This window comes from Erinaceus europaeus, chromosome 13, assembly GCF_950295315.1.
Source record: "Erinaceus europaeus chromosome 13, mEriEur2.1, whole genome shotgun sequence".
Taxonomy (NCBI): Eukaryota; Metazoa; Chordata; class Mammalia; order Eulipotyphla; family Erinaceidae; genus Erinaceus; species Erinaceus europaeus.
The window spans coordinates 5,797,631-5,823,845 of NC_080174.1; the positions used below are offsets into that span (position 1 = coordinate 5,797,631).

Genomic DNA, 26,215 nt, shown 5'->3' on the forward strand with positions numbered 1-26,215 from the left:
GTCTTAACAAAGGAAGGATTGGATTAGGACAGAGTAGCTCCCAAACATGAGGAAAGTATATAAATCACATTAACCCGGGCCCATGTCTATTCCTATTCAGCACTGGAGTCCATGTGACCTCTGAGTCCCTGTCAGTCTGAGCTCACAGTCCAGGGTCACAGCTGGGAACGTTCTAGGCTGCACTCATTTCAGGACCCATCTTCCTGGAGCGGCAGAGTAGGCTGACCGGCCTCCCTTCAGGGAGTGGGGGAGTCCCTGCCATTGCTGCTCTACAGTGAGGGCAGGTCCTGGAGAGGCCGCAGGAGGGCTTGTGATGACGTTCCTGATGGAGATGACCAGCGATGGTGCAGAGAGGGATCTAAACCCTGACACCGTCTCCCCAGACACACCTTTTTAGCCCACCTGCATGTTAGCTGTCCGGCTCAGGAAAAATTACTAAAGCCATAGGCCCCTTGGAACAGACCTAAAATAGATTCCCTAGCTTCTTCCCGCACAAAGATCTCTAATTTTATCTGCTCCACTTATTACCTGTGGGTTTCTGTTGATTCAACAATTTATCCTGCTTTATATCTTACTGCTTTTTCAGCCACCAACTTGCAGATGCTACCATGATGCCAACCTGACTTCCTTGAGCAGATGACCTCATCACCATGTCCTGGAACCTCCCCTCTCCAGATCCCTACCCCACTAGGGAAAGACAGAAATGGGCTGGGGATATGGATCCACCTGCCAATACCCATGTCCAGTGGGGAAGCAATTTCAGAAGCCAGAACTCCCACCTTATGCTCCCCACAAAGAAATTTGGTCCAGGGAGTCAGGCACTAGCACAGCAGGTTAAGCCCATGTGACACGAAGTGCAAGGACCGAAGTAAGGATCCCGGTTCGAGCCCCTGGCTCCCCACCTGTAGGGGAGTCACTTCACAGGCGATGAAGCAGGTCTGCAGGTGTCTATATTACTATCCCCCTCTCTGTCTTCCCCTCCTCTCTCCATTTCTCTCTGTCCTATCTAACAACAACAACATCAGTAACAACAATAATAACTACAGCAATAATAAAAAAACAAGGGTAACAAAAAAAGGAAAAAATATATATATATGAAATTTGGTCCCTACTTCCAGAGGGATAAAGAATAAGGAAGCTTCCAATGAGAGGCACGGAACTCTGGTGGTGGAACTATATGGCATTGTAGCCTGTTATCTTACAGTCTTGTTCATCATTATTAAATCAGTAATAAAAATAAAATTAAAAAGGAAGGATTGAGGGGTCGAGCAGTAGCGCAGCAGGTTAAGCGCAAGTGGCGCAAAGTGTAAGGTTCGAACCCTGGCTCCCCACCTGCAGGGGAGTCACTTCACAAGCAGTGAAGCAGGTCTACAGGTGTCTATCTTTCTCTCCCCCCTCTGTCTTCCCCTCCTCTCTCCATTTCTCTCTGTCCTATCCAATAACGAGTGACATCATCAACAACAATAATGACCACAACAAGGCTACAACAACAGGGACAACAAAGGGGGGAAAATGGCCTCTTGAAACAGTGGAATCATGCATGGTGCAGGCCTTGAGCCCCAGCAATAACCCTATGTTAGTCTGCTTCTAAATTCTGCTTCCAAGCCCTTCTGCTTTGATCATCACATGAGGTTCGCTTGTATTGCTTAACGCTGTGGTCTATTTACATAATCATTGTTTTCATTGGTTTAATCCCCATTGGTTCCCGTGCTTTTTCCTTCTCCCCACCCCCTATCCTACGTACTTCCTCTTCCTGACACTTCCCCCTCAGGAGATATATATATATATAGGACAGGATTGTGATTAGAGCTAGCTAGCTTGCACTGCATTTTTCATCAATAAAGATTGAACTGCGTCCCACTCAGCTGTGAGACCCTGGTTGTCTCTCTCCTGCCCGCAAAGCTAGCCTGACAACCCTAGAGTCAAAAAAAAAAAAGGGGAAGGATTGGAGAGAGATTTCCAGTCTATGACCATGTGGGGGTTTGGGAAGAAGGGAGTACTCAGCAGAAAGTCCATGAAAGTTCCAGCCTGTCCCCCCACATGCTCATGAGCCTCTCCTATCTCGCTCTTGACCCCTAGACTGAGTGTGCTTGGCAGTAACTTGGTGACCTAGCACAAAAATGAATTTCTGGGTAGTGGTGCTACTAAACTATCCATAACGGAATGGCTTAGAGTATGGTCTTTGCTTCATAACCAGGAATTCAGTCACAGATCATGGGCAGCCTGTGTGGTTGGCACCTGAAGGTGAAGGTGCTGGTTTGGGGGCTCTGGTACCTGGAGCTTGTCTGTAAGAAACTCAGGTGTCAGTCCTGGGTGGTGGCATGCCTGGCTGAGCAAAAGGACCCAGATTCAAGCCTCGGGTCCCCACCTGTAGGAGGAAAGCTTTATGAGTGGTGAAGCTGGTCTGCGGCTGTCTCTCTCTCTCTCTCCTCTTCCTCTCTATCTTCCCCTTCCCTCTAGATTTCTGACTGTCTCTAGCCAATAAATAAATAAAGATAATAGAACAAAAATGTTTAAAGAAAACCAGGTGTCTCCCATGGTGGGTAATAGAAGTATGGCTCAGGGCCAGGTGGTGACTCAACTGGGTAAGTGCTCACATTACAGTGCATAAGGCATAAGTTCAAGTCCCTGGTCCCCACCTGCATGAGGGAAGCTTCATAAGGGGCGATGTAGGGCTGCAGGAATCACATATGCTAGAGTGATGCTCTGGTTCTAATAAATAAAAATAGGTTTGGGGGATAGCATAATGGGTACGTCAATAAATAGACTCTAATATCTGAAGCTCAAGGTGCCAGGTTCAATCCCCTTCTCTGTCATAAAACAGAGCTGAGCAGTGCCCAAGTACAAAATAATTTTTTTTTTTTAAAAAAAAAAGGTCTTTGGGGCCAGACGGTGAGGTACGCAGTTGAGTGCAACACATTACCATATGCAAGAACCTGGGTTCAAACCTCTGGTCCCTACCTGTATGTGGGGGGTGTGGGGGGCTTCACTCGTGGTAAAGTAAGTTTGCAGGTATTTCTCATTGTCTCTCCTTCTCTAACACCCCCCTTCCTTTTGATTTCTTTCTGTGTCTATCCTAAATAAATAAATGACTTTTTTTTTTTTGCCCCTAGGGTTATCGCTGGGGCCCGGTGCCTGCACTATGAATCCCCTGCTTCTGGAGGCCATTTTTTCCATTTTGTTGCCCTTGTTGTTGGTATTATTGTTATTGTTGATATTACTGTTGTTGTTGTTGGATAAGATAGAGAGAGGTGGGGAGCACCTGCAGGTGGGCAGCCAGGGGCTTGTACCGGGATCCTTATACTGGTCCTTGCACTTCACAACATGTGTGCTTGACCCGCTGGGCTCCTACCCAACCCCTGATATATATTTGCAAGTATTATTTTTAAGGCAGTGAGATAGTTCACGTCAGAATTAAGGTCAAGCTGCATTCCACTGAGAACAGCGTTGCTGCTGTGCTGTCTTGTATTTGTTCCTTTTCCGTCTCTCTCTGTCAGAGATAGTGGACTCGGAGGGATGAAGAAAGACTTGGCAGTGTCAAAGTTTAACCTGCACACACTCCCATAAGTCAGTCGCGTTTTACTCAGCTTGCTCATGTCAGCCTTTAAGTTAATTAATTCTCCACTGTTTCCACTCCCCGCCCCTCTATTCCATAGGGAGTCAGCTTGTTCTCAGGGACATTCACCAGGACAAAGCAGATGTCTGCTAACCTCCCAGCCCTGTGTGAGCACAAGAGTCACTGTGCCCAGCACCTCAGTCCTACTGTCCTCCTTCTTGCTCTCTCCCCTCACACATATATCTCTCTACATATCCTCTCTCTCCCCTTCCCTGTCCTGCTGATAATCACTGTAGTTTTCAGCAGGCATTAGAATTAGTTTTTCTGTCATTTTGTCATTTTATTTTACTTGTTTATTATTTGATAGAGACAGAGAGAAATTGAGAAGGGAGAAGACATAGAGGAAGAGAGACAGAGACACCTGCAGCCCTGCTCTACCACTCGTGAAGCTTTCCCCGGCAGGTGGGGACCAGGGTCTTGAACCTGTACAGGTCCTTGCTGCTGTAATGTGTGCGCTTAACCAGATGCACCACCACCGCCTGGCCCTCCATTTTATTTGCTTCATGTCCCACCCACCACACCCTTTTTTTATTACTGATTTAATAGAGATTCGCAGAGTTGTTGGGTCTCTGGGGAAGCAGCTCACAATTGCGCGCTCAGTGCAAGTCAGCAACCGCCCCGCCAGAGCTTCAGGCCGCCTCCCTCCTCCTCCGCCCTGAACCAGGCGCCACAATGGTCACAAACGCCAACAGCGAGGTCGTCACCGAATGTTTGCAACTGCATTGGTCTGGCCGTCTGTGCTGCACAGTATTTGTTTGATTTGCATTTAACATACGCGTGAAAGCATCTGGCAATGGTCTTTCTGATTTATTGCACAAATCATGAACACACCCAGTTGTATTTTACCCCCAAATCACTAACGGCATCATTTTAGTGGGAAGGTGAGCACGTGCCACTGAGCATGTGGTTCCACGGCATTTTCATCCTGCTGCCCATCAACAGGCATTGAGGCTGAGCCCACATCTTTTCTATACTGAAGGGAGAACTTTTAAACTACAAAAGAAAAAAGTGGCAAACCACATGATAGGGAGATTAACAGAGTCAGACAAAATATTTTGTATTTTTAAACACTTCCAAACATGATCAGGGCTAAATCGCATTGTATTCAAAAGATAGCAGTAGTCATCTCTATCAAGACAGTAGCACAACCTTATGGGAGGAAAGAAACAGATACACAATGTTTGAAACTGCATGATGCACCAACAGACCATAATCACACGAGTAATTGAGAAGGGAGGAGGACATCTAGAGGAAGAGAGTCAGAGAGACACCTGCAGCCCTGCTCCACCCCTCGTGAAGCTTCCCCCACCTACCTAATCACATGCAGGTAGAATGTGAGTCAAAGTCACATTGCAAACATTGTAATATTGAAAAGGCAATAAAATAGCTCTGATTAAGCTATCTGGGGATAATAGAACATAAAACCATCCAATGAATAAAACATAGGAACTAATGTAAGGAATAGTGTTCAAACAAGACAGGTAGAAGTTGCTCATGTGGTGTTAGATTTCAGTCCATCCATTTTCATTCCATTAGTTGTAAAGGGATGTTTTCAGTGACAGGGAAAGACATCATCTAAGGAGAAAGTGATTCTTTCTTTGAGAAGGCATAGCAACACAAAGTGAGTCTGCTCCTAACTAAAAGCTCCAGAAAGTGCAAAGTCAATGCAGATTTAGATACCGGCAGAGATCAAGGTAGAAAACCAAGTCCAGGAACAAGATAAGCAACAAAGAAATCCAGGTAGGAAATAAGAAGTGCATTGCTCACCGTTTACTGACGATATGATAATATGCCTTGAGAACCCCCCCCCACCAAAGACGTCACCAAAGTACTGGAAGTAATTAATCAATCCAGTAAGGCAGCTGGATATGAACATCAATACATGCAAATCTGTGGTGTTTCTATATACAAAGAAGGAGTCATAGGAAAGGGAACAGGACTCAATACCATTTACAATCAAACTCAGAAAGATAAGGTACATTGGAGTGAATTTCATGACTGAATCTCATAATGAAGACTCTAGGACATTGTTAGAGAGAAATCGAGGGTGACACAAAGGGATGGAAGGACAGTCCTTCTCCCGGGTTGAAAGAATAAACACTATCATAATAGTCATCCTGCCAAAAGTAATCTGCACATTCAGTGCCATCCCTGTCAGAATCCCAATGGCATTCTTCATGGAAATTGAACTGACGGGATGAACTCGGGGCCTTCTGTGTGTATAATACAGCTGAACTGACGGGATGAACTCGGGGCCTTCTGTGTGTATAATACAGCTGAACTGACGGGATGAACTCGGGGCCTTCTGTGTGTATAATACAGCTGAACTGACGGGATGAACTCGGGGCCTTCTGTGTGTATAATACAGCTGAACTGACGGGATGAACTCGGGGCCTTCTGTGTGTATAATACAGCTGAACTGACGGGATGAACTCGGGGCCTTCTGTGTGTATAATACAGCTGAACTGACGGGATGAACTCGGGGCCTTCTGTGTGTATAATACAGCTGAACTGACGGGATGAACTCGGGGCCTTCTGTGTGTATAATACAGCTGAACTGACGGGATGAACTCGGGGCCTTCTGTGTGTATAATACAGCTGAACTGACGGGATGAACTCGGGGCCTTCTGTGTGTATAATACAGCTGAACTGACGGGATGAACTCGGGGCCTTCTGTGTGTATAATACAGCTGAACTGACGGGATGAACTCGGGGCCTTCTGTGCGTATAATACAGCTGAACTGACGGGATGAACTCGGGGCCTTCTGTGCGTATAATACAGCTGAACTGACGGGATGAACTCGGGGCCTTCTGTGTGTATAATACAGCTGAACTGACGGGATGAACTCGGGGCCTTCTGTGTGCATAATACAGCTGAACTGACGGGATGAACTCGGGGCCTTCTGTGTGCATAATACAGCTGAACTGACGGGATGAACTCGGGGCCTTCTGTGTGCATAATACAGCTGAACTGACGGGATGAACTCGGGGCCTTCTGTGTGCATAATACAGCTGAACTGACGGGATGAACTCGGGGCCTTCTGTGTGTATAATACAGCTGAACTGACGGGATGAACTCGGGGCCTTCTGTGCGTATAATACAGCTGAACTGACGGGATGAACTCGGGGCCTTCTGTGTGTATAATACAGCTGAACTGACGGGATGAACTCGGGGCCTTCTGTGTGTATAATACAGCTGAACTGACGGGATGAACTCGGGGCCTTCTGTGTGTATAATACAGCTGAACTGACGGGATGAACTCGGGGCCTTCTGTGCGTATAATACAGCTGAACTGACGGGATGAACTCGGGGCCTTCTGTGCGTATAATACAGCTGAACTGACGGGATGAACTCGGGGCCTTCTGTGTGTATAATACAGCTGAACTGACGGGATGAACTCGGGGCCTTCTGTGCGTATAATACAGCTGAACTGACGGGATGAACTCGGGGCCTTCTGTGTGTATAATACAGCTGAACTGACGGGATGAACTCGGGGCCTTCTGTGTGCATAATACAGCTGAACTGACGGGATGAACTCGGGGCCTTCTGTGTGCATAATACAGCTGAACTGACGGGATGAACTCGGGGCCTTCTGTGTGCATAATACAGCTGAACTGACGGGATGAACTCGGGGCCTTCTGTGTGCATAATACAGCTGAACTGACGGGATGAACTCGGGGCCTTCTGTGCGTATAATACAGCTGAACTGACGGGATGAACTCGGGGCCTTCTGTGTGTATAATACAGCTGAACTGACGGGATGAACTCGGGGCCTTCTGTGCGTATAATACAGCTGAACTGACGGGATGAACTCGGGGCCTTCTGTGCGTATAATACAGCTGAACTGACGGGATGAACTCGGGGCCTTCTGTGCGTATAATACAGCTGAACTGACGGGATGAACTCGGGGCCTTCTGTGTGTATAATACAGCTGAACTGACGGGATGAACTCGGGGCCTTCTGTGCGTATAATACAGCTGAACTGACGGGATGAACTCGGGGCCTTCTGTGTGTATAATACAGCTGAACTGACGGGATGAACTCGGGGCCTTCTGTGCGTATAATACAGCTGAACTGACGGGATGAACTCGGGGCCTTCTGTGTGTATAATACAGCTGAACTGACGGGATGAACTCGGGGCCTTCTGTGCGTATAATACAGCTGAACTGACGGGATGAACTCGGGGCCTTCTGTGTGTATAATACAGCTGAACTGACGGGATGAACTCGGGGCCTTCTGTGTGCATAATACAGCTGAACTGACGGGATGAACTCGGGGCCTTCTGTGCGTATAATACAGCTGAACTGACGGGATGAACTCGGGGCCTTCTGTGTGTATAATACAGCTGAACTGACGGGATGAACTCGGGGCCTTCTGTGCGTATAATACAGCTGAACTGACGGGATGAACTCGGGGCCTTCTGTGCGTATAATACAGCTGAACTGACGGGATGAACTCGGGGCCTTCTGTGTGTATAATACAGCTGAACTGACGGGATGAACTCGGGGCCTTCTGTGCGTATAATACAGCTGAACTGACGGGATGAACTCGGGGCCTTCTGTGCGTATAATACAGCTGAACTGACGGGATGAACTCGGGGCCTTCTGTGTGCATAATACAGCTGAACTGACGGGATGAACTCGGGGCCTTCTGTGTGCATAATACAGCTGAACTGACGGGATGAACTCGGGGCCTTCTGTGTGTATAATACAGCTGAACTGACGGGATGAACTCGGGGCCTTCTGTGTGTATAATACAGCTGAACTGACGGGATGAACTCGGGGCCTTCTGTGCGTATAATACAGCTGAACTGACGGGATGAACTCGGGGCCTTCTGTGTGTATAATACAGCTGAACTGACGGGATGAACTCGGGGCCTTCTGTGTGTATAATACAGCTGAACTGACGGGATGAACTCGGGGCCTTCTGTGCGTATAATACAGCTGAACTGACGGGATGAACTCGGGGCCTTCTGTGCGTATAATACAGCTGAACTGACGGGATGAACTCGGGGCCTTCTGTGCGTATAATACAGCTGAACTGACGGGATGAACTCGGGGCCTTCTGTGTGTATAATACAGCTGAACTGACGGGATGAACTCGGGGCCTTCTGTGCGTATAATACAGCTGAACTGACCCTTGGGCACATTATTATTTCTTTTTCTCTTTTTCTTTTTCCCCTTTCAGCAGCCTCCGCAGTCCTCTCTGATGCAGGCATGTCCAGTGTTACCTGCCCAGAGGCACTGAAGCCAGAGAGGACCTGGATCACAGTAGGTCTCCGAATATTGCTGGAGAACACCTGACTTCCTGGCGGACCTTGAATTCTAATGCCTGTTATGTCTCTGCTGCACTATTTTTCTTAATTACTGACAGGATCGACCTTCCCGTGGTGCATCCCGTGAGTCCCCATTCATTGGGGAAACTGACGATCCTTCCTAGCCGACTGAATCCACATGGATCCCAGTCACTTTCAAAGCCAGCAACAAGCAGCTCAACCTGACGCTGTTGACTGGCTACGGAAGAAGGGCAAACGCTAGAAGAAGACTGACAGCTCTGACTCATACCAGGCATGTCAGAACTTCTTTGTGATCTCTGTAGTTCTGTCTCCGGCCCCCAGGGGGTGTTTTGGCTGCACCAGAGGAGACACAGACAGTGGTCAACAGGCCTCCAGGCTGACATGATGCCTGCCTTATCTGATGGCCCTCAACTAGGCCTCCATCCTTGGGGTGAGCCCAGGATTACCAGAGTAAACATAAAGTGTGATATGCTCACCGTGTTTGGAGATGACAAGTCTGATATAGAGAGACATACGGTGAAGCAGGTCTGCAGGTGTCTGTCTTTCTCTCCCCATCTCTGTCTTCCCCTCCTCTCTTGATTGCTCTCCATCCTATCCAACAAGTAGTGAAGCAGGTCTGCAGGTGTCTTTCTCTCCCCATCTCTGTCTTCCCCTCCTGTCTTGATTGCTCTCTGTCCTATCCAACAACAACATCAATAACAACGATAATAAAAACAGCAACAATAAGAGCAACAAAAGGGGAAAAACCACCTCCAAGAGCAGTGGAGTCTTGTGCAGGCACTGAACCCCAGCAATAACCCTGGAGGGAAAAAAAGACTTTGTGGAAACTCCAGTGATTATCCCTGGGAAGATAGGGGGAGAACCTGAGGGTGGAGGGGGCACAGAAGTGTGGTGGTGCTTTCACTGTGCAACTCTGCCCATGTGATCTTATAAGCTTGTAAATTCCTAAGTCACTATTAAAATAAATTTTAAAATAATAAACAATTTTTAAAAACTTTAAAGGCAGGGCCTGGTGGTGGTGCACCTGGTTAAGTACACACATTCACCATGCACAAGGACTTTGTTCAAGCCCCTGGTCCCCACTCTCCCTTCCTCCCTCTCTCTACCTCCCCTTTCCCTCTTGATTACCCTGTCTATGTCAAATAAAATAAAGTGAGTAAAATCTGAGCAAAAAAAAAAAAACCCTAATAAAGAATTGCACCGTAGCTGGTGATCTGTCTCCCATCCATGATTCATCTATCTATGCTCTGTTTTCTGGGAGATGTCTTGATAGAAACTTATCTGGCCCTAGGTTCTTGGTGGTACTGACCTGCAGGCACTTATCATGGAATGGCGAGAACTTGTGTCCATATAATAACTGTCTTGTAAATCAATCATTTCCTAATAAAAAAGAATTAAAATATATTTATAGACACTAAGTAAAATTATATAAGGCTCTAATTTAATTATTTTTATTGCCACCAGGCTTGCTGCCTGCATGCTGAATCCACTTCTCTGCTGTCATTTTTCCTTCACTCTTTTCCCTCTCTCTCTTTTTTTTAGATGTGACAGAGAGAAACTGGGAGGGGGTGGAGGTAGACAGGGAAAGACAAGAAGAGACACCTGCAGACCTGCTTCACCAATCATGAAGCTTCCTGAGGGGGGACGTCATGAGTGGTGAAGGGAGGCTCTCTTTCTCTCCCCTATCTCCTCCCTCGCTCTTCATCTCTCTATCTAAAATAAACAATATAGTTTTCCCCCTGAAGGTAGGGAGGTAGGATTTGAACCCTAGTTCTTGTGCTCTGTAATATGTGCAATCAGCCAGACCTTGCAATCATCTCTTTATATACCAGAGCAATCTGCCAACTTCTCTGCCTGTCACGTGCAGTTTCCACAGGAAAATCACACTGATTTCTTAAAGAATAGTTTAAGGTTTTGAAATGATAATATCATGAATCAAAATCTGAATTAAACAAGTTGCATGTAGAGTGTGGTAAAATGTGTAAGGGGGTCAAACCCATTAAATGGGAAAAGGAGAGTCTCTTCACCAAATAGTGTTGGGGAAATTGGGTTGAGATAAGCAAAAGAATGAAACTGATCCACTCCATTGCACCACACACAAATGAAGCAAGGACTTGGACATTAGACCAAAAACTATCAAATACTTAGGGGGAAATATTGGCAGAACTCTTTTCCATCTAAATTGTATAGGCATTTTCAGTGACACAAATCCAACTGCAAGGAAGATGAAAACAAAAGTAGACTACTTGGACTACATCAGATTGAAAAGCTTCGATACAGCAAGAGACCACCACCCAAGGAAACCCCTTCCCGAATGGAAGAACTTTACGTGCCACATATCAGACAAAAAGCTAGTAACCAAAATATATAAATATCTCACAACAACAACAACAAACAAATGACCCCACCCAAAACTGGGGAGAAGATAGGGAAAGAATATGGTGATCCACTTCACACATGTACCAATAACTCTATTTACTGTAGACCATTCATCTCCCAATAAAAAGAGAAAGATAGAACTAATAAAAATGTGTAGTACACAGCTATTTTTATGGATTTTTAGAACAAAATTTTGATCAAATTTAACAATATCTTTAGAAGCAATAGCAGATTCACTTCTTTGGGCTGCATTCTGGGCCCGAACAGCAGTGATCAGCATGTCCCAACCCTAAAAATATTCTTTTTTTGAAATAGTTAAGGAAATTCATTCAAACTAGATGATCAGGTATAGTTAATTATTGTTTCAGGGGTCAATGCCACTGTACAGCTGACTATTCAAACATTTCCTGAGAAAAGATCTTACAAAATGTGTGAGAGAAGAATCAGCTTTGCTGAGAAGCGGCACAGGCGCTCCTGGCCCTTGGCTGACTCCTCCACCCCTTCTTTCTCTTCCTCTCATTCTTCCATCCTTTTTTCTCTTTCTTCTTTCTCGTCTCCTCTTCCTCCCTCCTCCTCCTCCTCTCCTCTTCCTCATCATTTTATTTTCTTCTACTTTTAACCAGTCCTCATCATTTTATTTTCTTCTACTTTTAACCAGTCCTCATCATTTTATTTTCTTCTACTTTTAATCAGTCCTCATCATTTTCAGACTGTGTAATTTCCTTTACTCTTTTTTCACTCCCTATCTTGTGAGTAAAAAAATAAAAGAAAAAGAAAAAAATCACAGTAACAATTACCATTGCCCAAGACTTCCTCTCCACACTCCTTTGCTGGCTCTGTCACAGCGACTATAGCCTTGGCTTCCTCTGCTACCTTACTTTGCAAAGTCAGCTAAGAGGGATTCCTCACCACCACTAGGCTGAGTTCAGTTGCTATGACAATATGTTTTTCAATCATGCCTATGCAAAGAAGCCTCAATGATGTCCAAATAAGGAAAGTTGGAAAAAAAATTTTCAAGTTGATGTCCCTGGGAGTGAGGATGAAACTTAGAAAGGGCTGGAGGTAGAGGCCATGAAGATTCTCAGCTGTTCCCCAGGTATTACTGTCTTATGACCTTCTCCCAGCTGGCCAGTGATTCCTACGCCTCAGTATGTATTTTTAAAAATTTTTTATTAGTGATCTAACAATGATTAATAAGACTGTAAGAAAACAAGGCTACAGTTCCACACAGTTCCCATCACCAGAGTTCTGTGTCCCATCCCCTCCATCAGAAGCTTCCTTATTCGTTATCCCTCTGGGAGTATGGACCCAGGATCATTATGGGGGAGAGGGTCAGGCAGTGGTGCAGTAGGTTAAGTGCACATGGGCCGAAGCACAAGGACTGGCATCAGGATCCCTGTTCGAGCCCCCCAGCTCCCCACCTACGGGGGAGGGGGTCACCTCACAAGCAGGTCTGCAGGTGTCCATCTTTCTCTCCCCCTCTCTGTCTTCCCCTCCTCTCTTGATTTCTGTCTTTCCTATCCAACAACGACAGTAATAACAACAATAATAAAGAAAAGCAACAAAGGTGAAAAATGGCCTCCAAGAGCAGTGGGTCTGTAGTGCAGAATCATGTTTTCCACATTTCTTGCAGAAGGTTTTTTGAGGTTTTAGGTTCATTGGCCATCTTTGCAGTAGCCTTGTCTACACAGTGAAAATAGGAAACTGATAAGAAGAGAAAGCAACCCACCTACCCAACAGGCGAAAAGAAAAAAAGGAAGAAGAGAAAGGGCAAGTGATCCAGTTCCAGGCTTTGGGATTCTAATTTCAAGATGAAAATGTTTCAGGAGAAAGATTACTTGTGTAAAAGTAAAGATTTGTAGCCTAAGGAAAAAAAAAAAAAGATGCAGGGATGATTGTTGTAAAAAAAAAAATGTAGCACCACGCTTAACTTGAAAGACAGACATTTGCTGTATAGCCTAGACTATTTCAACTCTCCCAGATGTATTAAAATTTTCCCAATAAAATATTTTGAAAAAAAAAAAGTCATCTTGCCTCTCACCGTTCTTCTGTACAGACTTAGAAATCCCCCCCTTTTCCTGTGGTGAAACTTAACCTGTTCTGACACCTGTCATACTAGGGAGCTGGCGGGTTTTCACCTGTGTTCCTGGCTTTGGGTTCCTTGGCTGGTGATTTCCTCTCAGTCTAAGGTACCTCCCTTCATACCCAGATTCTCACCAGTGTTGGCTGTGAGTGGAACGTGAGAACACAGTCAACGGTATTCTCTCGCTCTCTCTCTCCCTCCCTCCCAGGAAGATAGCACAGCACAGCAGTTGTAAATAGGACTTGTTTGTAAGAAGACTGAATTCAGTTCCCTGAACCACCAATACGCAGAGCTAAGTTGGGTTCTGGTCCAAAAAAAATAATAACAGGAGAAGAAGAAAGTGCAGACCATCTACAGAATGGGGGCAAGCTGTCTCAAAGTATGTATCTGGTGAAGGACAGGTATCCAAACCATACAGGATAGTCTCACAGCAAGTAATATCACGGCAAAGTCTCAAAGACTTTGCTCTATGCACTCCTGTCCTAGCCTCATCTTGGATGTCCTGGATCAAGACCCACTCCCTGTGGCCTCTTTTTAGCTTCATCACCTCTGGACAGAGCCTCCCCAGGGCAGTCACACTGGGATGGACTGGGCTTTGGGACAACAACATGAATGTGAATGGTGAAAAATTACTGGGGCCAGAAACACAGGAGACCTAAAAGAATGCTCAGACTAAGGAGTTCTGAGTCTTTCTTGAGAATCTGGAGGTGTCTTTTCACTGACCCACACCATCATAAAAGTGAGAGCAAACCCTAGGTTTGGAGGGTCTTGGGATCATCAGAACAGCTCTGGGAAGACCCCAAGAATGGTGGAGCAGTGCTTTGGTGTCTCCCTTCCTCTCCTCTCTCTTTCTCAAGAAAAAAAAAAAACACTGGTAAATTGACCTGAAGAATCCATTTGACAATACCATCTATGTGCAAGACCAGGGGATCACTCTGTTCTGCCATATTTCTCTTTAAAAGATGATGGTCTCATTTATGGGCAGAAGTGGAGAAATCAGAACAGAAGGGGAAACACAAAGTGGAACTCGGGCCGGGTTTGGTGTACGGCAACAACATAAAGGACTCCGGTGGGCAGGTGTAGGGGGAGGTCTTTCAGGTCCTGGTGCCTGGTGGTGGAGGAGGACCTAGCTTGGTGGTGAGTGTTTTGCAGAAAATTGAGATATTTTACATGTGTATTTGTTATATTTACTGGAAACCACTAAGACCACCAATAAAAAGGGGGTAAAATCCACTGTGAAGAATTATAGACTGAGCCCTAGAAATTTGAAATGCTTGAGGAAGTACTGAGTTTTTGGAATATTCCTCTTAAACTTTATTATAATTTAAGGTATCTCAAACATGAATAAATATAGATAGATGAACTAGTATTTACTATAGGCCAGGGAGAAAGCCCAGAGTAGATGCTTCTAAACTCTGGGAATAAAAATCCCCCCATCCCCAACCAGCCCTAAAATCATTCTCTGTCTGGTTTTACTTTCAAACAGAAGGTTCATTTAAAAAGACTTGAACAACTTCTCTTATGTTTGGAAACCACCTTAAGATGAGTTTAAGTCTGTATGAAGGTGAAGAGAAAGAGTTCCCCTGCTCCTCAACTGGCTGGCCTATGTATGTGTGGTACACAAAAGACATCTAGAAGACTGAGCAGACAGCATAGTGGTTCGGCAAAAGACATCCATGCCTGAAGCTCTGAGGTCCCAGGTTTAATCCCCAGTTTCACCATCAGCCAAAGCTGAGCAGGGCTCTTGTATCTATCTATCTATCTATCTATCTATCTATCTATCTATCTATCTATCTATCTAGAACACACTCATAGCTATGAGTGCAAACATTTTATGTGAGGCACTGGGAAAGTATTGTGTTGGGGACTGGGTGATGGTACATGCAGTTAAGCTCATGTAGTAACAAGCACAAGGACATGTGCAAGGATCCAGGTTTAAGACCTTGCTCCCCACCTGCAAGGGGTCACTTCACAAGTGGTGAAGCAGGTCTGCAGGTGTCTCTCTGTCTCTCTTCCTCTCTGTCTTCTCCTTCCCTCTCAATCTCTTTCTGTCCTATTCAATAAAATGGGGGGGAAATGGCCTCCAGGAGCAGTGGGTTCATAGTGCTGACACTGAGTCACAGCGACAACACTGGAGGCAAAGAAAGAAATCAAGTGTGTGTCACCACTGACTAGTCTTCTCATTTCCGTAGTTTATTATCATTATCAGTAGTAGTAGTGCTGCTGGTGGTAGTCGTAGTGATGCGTTCTTAGGGTAGAGAAGGGAGGAGATACTGAAAGTGAGTAGGGAGAGAGACCCCAAGGCGTCACTCCACCATCCCGGGAGCCCCCATGGTGCCATTCATGGTGTTTGCATGTGGTGCCAGGGCTCCAAGCCAGGGATCTACCCACTGAGCTAACTTTTGGATCCCTGGTGTTATTCTCTTTACACCAAACATAAGTCCCAAGCCCAGGAATGAATATCCAGCATCAGATGTTCTCACAAGTGACAGAAACCCAAGCCAAATTAGAGCCCTTGGGCAGCTTGAAAAAGATTTCTAAATCTTTGTTGCTTTATTTAGAAAGTAGAGAAATATTTTCTTTTTTTTTTCCTTTTTTAAATTTTATTTATAAAAAGGAAACATTGACAAAACCATAGGGTAAGAGGGGTACAACTTCACACAATTCTCACCACCAGAACTCCATATCCCATCCTCTCCCCTGATAGCCTTCCCATTCCCTAACCCGCTGGGAGCATGGACCCAAGGTCATTCATTATAGGATGTAGAAGGTGAAAGGTCTGGCTTCTGTAATCACTTCCCCACTGAACATGGTCGTTGACGGGTTGATCCACACTCCCAGCCTGTCTCTCTCTTTCCATAGTGGGGTGGGGCTCTGGGGAGGCAGAGCTCCAGGACACATTGGTGGGGTTGTCTGTCCAGGGAAGTCTGGTCGGCATCATGCTGGCATCTGGAACCTGGTGGCTGACAAGAGAGTTAACATACAAAGCCAAGCAAATTGTTGACCAATCATGAACCTAAAGGCTGGAATAGTGCAGATGAAGAGCTGGGGGAGGGGGGGGGTCCTCCATTTTGTAGATAGCTAGTAGGCATATTTTAGTTATATTCCAAAGGGCCTGTGGCTATGCTAGTGTTTTTTTTTTTTCTTTTTCTTTTTTCCCCTGAGCCTGAAATCTGATATGCAGGTGGATTCAAGTTATTGTCTGGGAAGATGATGTCATGGCTGGAGAAAGGACCAGAAAGCTGGATCAGGGAAGAGAGTAGCTCCCTAATATGGGAAAGGGGTATAAATACTGTTGACTGTAAGTAAACTCCATCGATTTGATGTGATCTGGGGCCCATATTCATCTTAAGAACCTATGTGACCTCTGCATCCCTGTAGATCTGAGCTCACGTTCTGTGGTCATGAGTAAGAACATTCCAAGCTGCCCCAATATCGACCCATCTTCCTCAGGTGGAGCATAGAGCATGTTGTCCAGCCTCCCTTCAGAGGATGGAACATTCTCTACCATTGTTGATCCAAGTTGAGGGCGAGGTCCTATGGGGGCCCACAAAGGGGTCTATTGTGTTGTTCCTGATAGAGATGACCAGTAACAATGGATAGAGGGATTTATTTGAGGTCTAGGCCCATCATGTCTGTTTGGGAATCTCAGGACTCCCCTGGGAATAGGGCCCTGGGAAATGTTTTAATACTTTGAGTTGCAGCCGTATCTAAGCCTCTGAAGACTCTGTAGCAATTTCTGAGATAGCAAACCCCTGAGACGCTTCTTGCTGCTTCTTACCATGTAGAGTCCATTCAGCCATGTGGCTAACAGTCACTGAGGAAACTTTAAGAGTCTCTCAGTGCATCTGGTTTTTGGGAGAAAGCCTGGAAGTTTCCACAGGAAAATCACACTGATTTCTTAAAGAATAGTTTAAGGTTTTGAAATGAGAATATCATGAATCAAAATCTGAATTAAACAAGTTGCATGTAGAGTGTGGTAAAATGTGTAAGGGGGTCAAACCCATTAAATGGGAAAAGGAGAGTCTCTTCACCAAATAGTGTTGGGGAAATTGGGTTGAGATAAGCAAAAGAATGAAACTGATCCACTCCATTGCACCACACACAAATGAAGCAAGGACTTGGACATTAGACCAAAAACTATCAAATACTTAGGGGAAAATATTGGCAGAACTCTTTTCCATCTAAATTGTATAGGCATTTTCAGTGACACAAATCCAACTGCAAGGAAGATGAAAACAAAAGTAGACTACTTGGACTACATCAGATTGAAAAGCTTCGATACAGCAAGAGACCACCACCCAAGGAAACCCCTTCCCGAATGGAAGAACTTTACGTGCCACATATCAGACAAAAAGCTAGTAACCAAAATATATAAATATCTCACAACAACAACAACAAACAAATGACCCCACCCAAAACTGGGGAGAAGATAGGGAAAGAATATGGTGATCCACTTCACACATGTACCAATAACTCTATTTACTGTAGACCATTCATCTCCCAATAAAAAGAGAAAGATAGAACTAATAAAAATGTGTAGTACACAGCTATTTTTATGGATTTTTAGAACAAAATTTTGATCAAATTTAACAATATCTTTAGAAGCAATAGCAGATTCACTTCTTTGGGCTGCATTCTGGGCCCGAACAGCAGTGATCAGCATGTCCCAACCCTAAAAATATTCTTTTTTTGAAATAGTTAAGGAAATTCATTCAAACTAGATGATCAGGTATAGTTAATTATTGTTTCAGGGGTCAATGCCACTGTACAGCTGACTATTCAAACATTTCCTGAGAAAAGATCTTACAAAATGTGTGAGAGAAGAATCAGCTTTGCTGAGAAGCGGCACAGGCGCTCCTGGCCCTTGGCTGACTCCTCCACCCCTTCTTTCTCTTCCTCTCATTCTTCCATCCTTTTTTCTCTTTCTTCTTTCTCGTCTCCTCTTCCTCCCTCCTCCTCCTCCTCTCCTCTTCCTCATCATTTTATTTTCTTCTACTTTTAACCAGTCCTCATCATTTTATTTTCTTCTACTTTTAACCAGTCCTCATCATTTTATTTTCTTCTACTTTTAATCAGTCCTCATCATTTTCAGACTGTGTAATTTCCTTTACTCTTTTTTCACTCCCTATCTTGTGAGTAAAAAAATAAAAGAAAAAGAAAAAAATCACAGTAACAATTACCATTGCCCAAGACTTCCTCTCCACACTCCTTTGCTGGCTCTGTCACAGCGACTATAGCCTTGGCTTCCTCTGCTACCTTACTTTGCAAAGTCAGCTAAGAGGGATTCCTCACCACCACTAGGCTGAGTTCAGTTGCTATGACAATATGTTTTTCAATCATGCCTATGCAAAGAAGCCTCAATGATGTCCAAATAAGGAAAGTTGGAAAAAAAATTTTCAAGTTGATGTCCCTGGGAGTGAGGATGAAACTTAGAAAGGGCTGGAGGTAGAGGCCATGAAGATTCTCAGCTGTTCCCCAGGTATTACTGTCTTATGACCTTCTCCCAGCTGGCCAGTGATTCCTACGCCTCAGTATGTATTTTTAAAAATTTTTTATTAGTGATCTAACAATGATTAATAAGACTGTAAGAAAACAAGGCTACAGTTCCACACAGTTCCCATCACCAGAGTTCTGTGTCCCATCCCCTCCATCAGAAGCTTCCTTATTCGTTATCCCTCTGGGAGTATGGACCCAGGATCATTATGGGGGAGAGGGTCAGGCAGTGGTGCAGTAGGTTAAGTGCACATGGGCCGAAGCACAAGGACTGGCATCAGGATCCCTGTTCGAGCCCCCCAGCTCCCCACCTACGGGGGAGGGGGTCACCTCACAAGCAGGTCTGCAGGTGTCCATCTTTCTCTCCCCCTCTCTGTCTTCCCCTCCTCTCTTGATTTCTGTCTTTCCTATCCAACAACGACAGTAATAACAACAATAATAAAGAAAAGCAACAAAGGTGAAAAATGGCCTCCAAGAGCAGTGGGTCTGTAGTGCAGAATCATGTTTTCCACATTTCTTGCAGAAGGTTTTTTGAGGTTTTAGGTTCATTGGCCATCTTTGCAGTAGCCTTGTCTACACAGTGAAAATAGGAAACTGATAAGAAGAGAAAGCAACCCACCTACCCAACAGGCGAAAAGAAAAAAAGGAAGAAGAGAAAGGGCAAGTGATCCAGTTCCAGGCTTTGGGATTCTAATTTCAAGATGAAAATGTTTCAGGAGAAAGATTACTTGTGTAAAAGTAAAGATTTGTAGCCTAAGGAAAAAAAAAAAAAGATGCAGGGATGATTGTTGTAAAAAAAAAAATGTAGCACCACGCTTAACTTGAAAGACAGACATTTGCTGTATAGCCTAGACTATTTCAACTCTCCCAGATGTATTAAAATTTTCCCAATAAAATATTTTGAAAAAAAAAAAGTCATCTTGCCTCTCACCGTTCTTCTGTACAGACTTAGAAATCCCCCCCTTTTCCTGTGGTGAAACTTAACCTGTTCTGACACCTGTCATACTAGGGAGCTGGCGGGTTTTCACCTGTGTTCCTGGCTTTGGGTTCCTTGGCTGGTGATTTCCTCTCAGTCTAAGGTACCTCCCTTCATACCCAGATTCTCACCAGTGTTGGCTGTGAGTGGAACGTGAGAACACAGTCAACGGTATTCTCTCGCTCTCTCTCTCCCTCCCTCCCAGGAAGATAGCACAGCACAGCAGTTGTAAATAGGACTTGTTTGTAAGAAGACTGAATTCAGTTCCCTGAACCACCAATACGCAGAGCTAAGTTGGGTTCTGGTCCAAAAAAAATAATAACAGGAGAAGAAGAAAGTGCAGACCATCTACAGAATGGGGGCAAGCTGTCTCAAAGTATGTATCTGGTGAAGGACAGGTATCCAAACCATACAGGATAGTCTCACAGCAAGTAATATCACGGCAAAGTCTCAAAGACTTTGCTCTATGCACTCCTGTCCTAGCCTCATCTTGGATGTCCTGGATCAAGACCCACTCCCTGTGGCCTCTTTTTAGCTTCATCACCTCTGGACAGAGCCTCCCCAGGGCAGTCACACTGGGATGGACTGGGCTTTGGGACAACAACATGAATGTGAATGGTGAAAAATTACTGGGGCCAGAAACACAGGAGACCTAAAAGAATGCTCAGACTAAGGAGTTCTGAGTCTTTCTTGAGAATCTGGAGGTGTCTTTTCACTGACCCACACCATCATAAAAGTGAGAGCAAACCCTAGGTTTGGAGGGTCTTGGGATCATCAGAACAGCTCTGGGAAGACCCCAAGAATGGTGGAGCAGTGCTTTGGTGTCTCCCTTCCTCTCCTCTCTCTTTCTCAAGAAAAAAAAAAAACACTGGTAAATTGACCTGAAGAATCCATTTGACAATACCATCTATGTGCAAGACCAGGGGATCACTCTGTTCTGCCATATTTCTCTTTAAAAGATGATGGTCTCATTTATGGGCAGAAGTGGAGAAATCAGAACAGAAGGGGAAACACAAAGTGGAACTCGGGCCGGGTTTGGTGTACGGCAACAACATAAAGGACTCCGGTGGGCAGGTGTAGGGGGAGGTCTTTCAGGTCCTGGTGCCTGGTGGTGGAGGAGGACCTAGCTTGGTGGTGAGTGTTTTGCAGAAAATTGAGATATTTTACATGTGTATTTGTTATATTTACTGGAAACCACTAAGACCACCAATAAAAAGGGGGTAAAATCCACTGTGAAGAATTATAGACTGAGCCCTAGAAATTTGAAATGCTTGAGGAAGTACTGAGTTTTTGGAATATTCCTCTTAAACTTTATTATAATTTAAGGTATCTCAAACATGAATAAATATAGATAGATGAACTAGTATTTACTATAGGCCAGGGAGAAAGCCCAGAGTAGATGCTTCTAAACTCTGGGAATAAAAATCCCCCCATCCCCAACCAGCCCTAAAATCATTCTCTGTCTGGTTTTACTTTCAAACAGAAGGTTCATTTAAAAAGACTTGAACAACTTCTCTTATGTTTGGAAACCACCTTAAGATGAGTTTAAGTCTGTATGAAGGTGAAGAGAAAGAGTTCCCCTGCTCCTCAACTGGCTGGCCTATGTATGTGTGGTACACAAAAGACATCTAGAAGACTGAGCAGACAGCATAGTGGTTCGGCAAAAGATATCCATGCCTGAAGCTCTGAGGTCCCAGGTTTAATCCCCAGTTTCACCATCAGCCAAAGCTGAGCAGGGCTCTTGTATCTATCTATCTATCTATCTATCTATCTATCTATCTATCTATCTATCTATCTATCTAGAACACACTCATAGCTATGAGTGCAAACATTTTATGTGAGGCACTGGGAAAGTATTGTGTTGGGGACTGGGTGATGGTACATGCAGTTAAGCTCATGTAGTAACAAGCACAAGGACATGTGCAAGGATCCAGGTTTAAGACCTTGCTCCCCACCTGCAAGGGGTCACTTCACAAGTGGTGAAGCAGGTCTGCAGGTGTCTCTCTGTCTCTCTTCCTCTCTGTCTTCTCCTTCCCTCTCAATCTCTTTCTGTCCTATTCAATAAAATGGGGGGGAAATGGCCTCCAGGAGCAGTGGGTTCATAGTGCTGACACTGAGTCACAGCGACAACACTGGAGGCAAAGAAAGAAATCAAGTGTGTGTCACCACTGACTAGTCTTCTCATTTCCGTAGTTTATTATCATTATCAGTAGTAGTAGTGCTGCTGGTGGTAGTCGTAGTGATGCGTTCTTAGGGTAGAGAAGGGAGGAGATACTGAAAGTGAGTAGGGAGAGAGACCCCAAGGCGTCACTCCACCATCCCGGGAGCCCCCATGGTGCCATTCATGGTGTTTGCATGTGGTGCCAGGGCTCCAAGCCAGGGATCTACCCACTGAGCTAACTTTTGGATCCCTGGTGTTATTCTCTTTACACCAAACATAAGTCCCAAGCCCAGGAATGAATATCCAGCATCAGATGTTCTCACAAGTGACAGAAACCCAAGCCAAATTAGAGCCCTTGGGCAGCTTGAAAAAGATTTCTAAATCTTTGTTGCTTTATTTAGAAAGTAGAGAAATATTTTCTTTTTTTTTTCCTTTTTTAAATTTTATTTATAAAAAGGAAACATTGACAAAACCATAGGGTAAGAGGGGTACAACTTCACACAATTCTCACCACCAGAACTCCATATCCCATCCTCTCCCCTGATAGCCTTCCCATTCCCTAACCCGCTGGGAGCATGGACCCAAGGTCATTCATTATAGGATGTAGAAGGTGAAAGGTCTGGCTTCTGTAATCACTTCCCCACTGAACATGGTCGTTGACGGGTTGATCCACACTCCCAGCCTGTCTCTCTCTTTCCATAGTGGGGTGGGGCTCTGGGGAGGCAGAGCTCCAGGACACATTGGTGGGGTTGTCTGTCCAGGGAAGTCTGGTCGGCATCATGCTGGCATCTGGAACCTGGTGGCTGACAAGAGAGTTAACATACAAAGCCAAGCAAATTGTTGACCAATCATGAACCTAAAGGCTGGAATAGTGCAGATGAAGAGCTGGGGGAGGGGGGGGGTCCTCCATTTTGTAGATAGCTAGTAGGCATATTTTAGTTATATTCCAAAGGGCCTGTGGCTATGCTAGTGTTTTTTTTTTTTCTTTTTCTTTTTTCCCCTGAGCCTGAAATCTGATATGCAGGTGGATTCAAGTTATTGTCTGGGAAGATGATGTCATGGCTGGAGAAAGGACCAGAAAGCTGGATCAGGGAAGAGAGTAGCTCCCTAATATGGGAAAGGGGTATAAATACTGTTGACTGTAAGTAAACTCCATCGATTTGATGTGATCTGGGGCCCATATTCATCTTAAGAACCTATGTGACCTCTGCATCCCTGTAGATCTGAGCTCACGTTCTGTGGTCATGAGTAAGAACATTCCAAGCTGCCCCAATATCGACCCATCTTCCTCAGGTGGAGCATAGAGCATGTTGTCCAGCCTCCCTTCAGAGGATGGAACATTCTCTACCATTGTTGATCCAAGTTGAGGGCGAGGTCCTATGGGGGCCCACAAAGGGGTCTATTGTGTTGTTCCTGATAGAGATGACCAGTAACAATGGATAGAGGGATTTATTTGAGGTCTAGGCCCATCATGTCTGTTTGGGAATCTCAGGACTCCCCTGGGAATAGGGCCCTGGGAAATGTTTTAATACTTTGAGTTGCAGCCGTATCTAAGCCTCTGAAGACTCTGTAGCAATTTCTGAGATAGCAAACCCCTGAGACGCTTCTTGCTGCTTCTTACCATGTAGAGTCCATTCAGCCATGTGGCTAACAGTCACTGAGGAAACTTTAAGAGTCTCTCAGTGCATCTGGTTTTTGGGAGAAAGCCTGGAAGTGTGTTGAAGGTCCTTGGGGCCCTGAGAGATTTCTGGGGGGGGGAGGCGGGGGCAGGGCAAGGAGCCCTCCGGCTTGCATATGGGACGGCCACCTGTGCTAGCTGTAAAAAGCACTTACTCGCAGACTCACTTTCCATTGGACACTCGGGGAAGGAGAGAGCAGTCCTTCAGACCCCGCTCTGAAATAAGAGAGCCCAGCAGTGGGCAGAAGCTTCTGCAAAATGACCTTGTGAATGGCCACTGCTGAGAGCAGACCCTGCTGACAGGAAGTCCCACAGCTGGTCACACTGAGCTTAGGGCGAGAGAGACAGAGAGGTGAGAAGAGGGGAGGAGTGAGAAGTCGCTATGTTCTAGCAGGCTGGCAGAGAGAGACAGAGCAGAGCACCAGGAAACTTGTCCCTGTGGAGTCCTGCCTCTGTGGGCACCTGTTCCTGGGATGGCTCGAAAGTGTTCTCAGCACAGAGGGACCACCATGCCCAGGTCCCTGCCCCCAAAAGTGACCCCCAGGAAGAATCCTGATGTCCTTCTTGCTGCTGGAAGAAACCTGGTGAGTAGGGGATCAAAATACGATTTACAATGCATTGATTTACATGTGATGTAAGTAAAAATAATTTTAAAAATACCTCTATATAGAGGTCTGGAAAAATCTAGACTGAAATCTGGTAACAAAAAGTTTTATATACTCATAATTCATACTTTAACTTTTTCTAACATGGATATATCATATATCATATATATATATATATATATATGTATTACTGATTTTATTTTTAAGTCTTAAATGTTCATTAGACATCTCAAACTAAAAATACCAAAGGAAAAAAGGAGGGAGGCCATTTGTTGAACTTCCAGAGTTTAGACTTTATGTTCTAACCAAAACTTATATCTTTTCTACATGTTGGTTCCTCTGTTCTTATTTCTCTTGCTTATTTCTGCATCTTCTTTTTCTTCAAAGTGCTAGGAGTTGCTCTCAATCAAAAGTACTCTCAAGGTGATTTCAGACTTTAAGGAGAAGGAAGCTAGCACAAAAAGAAGGGCAGAATGTTGCCATATTTTTGGGAGCAGAAGTCCTTGGCCTTGGTTCAAGATCAAACATGATCCTACTTCTATATTCAGAGCAACAGTCCCAGCTGGAACTGTTGGTTGAAAAAGACTTAGAATCTCTTGACTCACTGACACATAAGGTTAAATTGAAGCCATGAACCCTAGTTGCCTTGAAATGCAGTAACACCAGCTAGATGAAGCCAAGCATTGATTCCTTTAAAATGGGATTTCCCTCCTTTAAGATTGGATTTCCCTCTGAGGCACCTGGTGGCAGTGTTTTCTGTGAAAAGACACCTCTTGCAGCAAATAGAGAAGGAGCCGGGAGGAGAGGTTCACATTTAGACCACCTTGGCTGCACCCACATTTGAATCTTAGTCCCATTTGGGGGCAGAAGTTGTGTGTGAGAGAGCATTCCCTTTCTCTGCCAGGGAGAAGGCCCTGGTTTTGTGTGACCGCTGAGGGCAGCAAAACTGAGCCACTGAGGGAAAGAGCTGTACTAAGAACCTTCCGTCTCGACTCACCTCTGTTCACCTAAGTTGACGGCTGTCTGTTTGCCACACTTGCTAATGCAACAAGATCTGGTCAAATATTTGCTGTATATGGGAGCAAGGGATGGCCAGACCACCCAGTTTGTGACCTCCAAGTCCATCCCAGAGCCAAGGATTAGCACCAGTCTCCCAGGGGTGCACTGGAAGGAGGGGACTCAGAAAAGGAAGGGGACAGAGAAGCTTCTAGCAGAGAGGACACTGCCAGATGTTGCCAGCAGGGAGGGAGCTGTCCCAGGATAGGGCTGGATCACAGGTGCACCCAGGTGAACTTCTGGAAGGCAGACTTGTGATCCCAAACCACTGTCCCATGAGACAGCACTACCTAAAGATTTTTTTGAAATGACAGGTGGGGAAAATGGCTCAGTGGGCAGAGCACAGGACTTGCAAGCATGAGGTTCCAGTTTCAATCTCCAGCCTTGTGGAAGCCAGAGGGTGTTCTCTCTCTCTCTCTCTCAATAAATAAATAAAATGGCAATGGCAGGGATGGGGACTGAACTGGAATAGAGCTGAGATTTGACAGAAAAGCAAGAATAGCTGCTGGTCTTGAGGCTGTTACAAGGACTCAGGAAGGAAGGGTGGAGACGTGAGCAGAGCCCTGACGGAGGGGAGCAGGGGGGTGTGCAGAGAAGTGGACTGCTATCAGCATAGGCATTGGGGGGCATAAAGTGGCAACAGTGACAGGTAACTAATAACCGGCCAGTGCTTGTAGACGAACAATAACAAAGAAAGGCATTGCTAGAATTCAACTGTTTTTGCTGTTATTTTTGTTTGGTTTTGGGGCTTTTCCTTCTTTTTCCTTCTCTACCAGAGCCCTGTTCAGCTCTGGCTGATGGTGGTGCCAGGGACTGAACCTGGCACTTTGGAGCTTCAAGCATGAAAGACTTTTGTGTAAACTGTTGT

At 45.1% G+C, this 26,215-nt stretch overlaps 1 protein-coding gene across 1 annotated transcript in view; it reads left to right on the forward strand.

The window, feature by feature from the left end:
* The first annotated feature begins 24,118 nt into the window (after window positions 1-24,118).
* The window catches only part of LOC132542468 (uncharacterized), a 61,632-nt gene continuing 59,535 nt past the window's right edge, over window positions 24,119-26,215 (forward strand). The window contains exon 1 of the mRNA XM_060205062.1: window positions 24,119-24,270. Within this exon, the coding sequence (XP_060061045.1) occupies window positions 24,160-24,270 (111 nt within the window). The 5' untranslated portion in view covers window positions 24,119-24,159. The remainder of the gene's footprint in view (window positions 24,271-26,215) is intronic.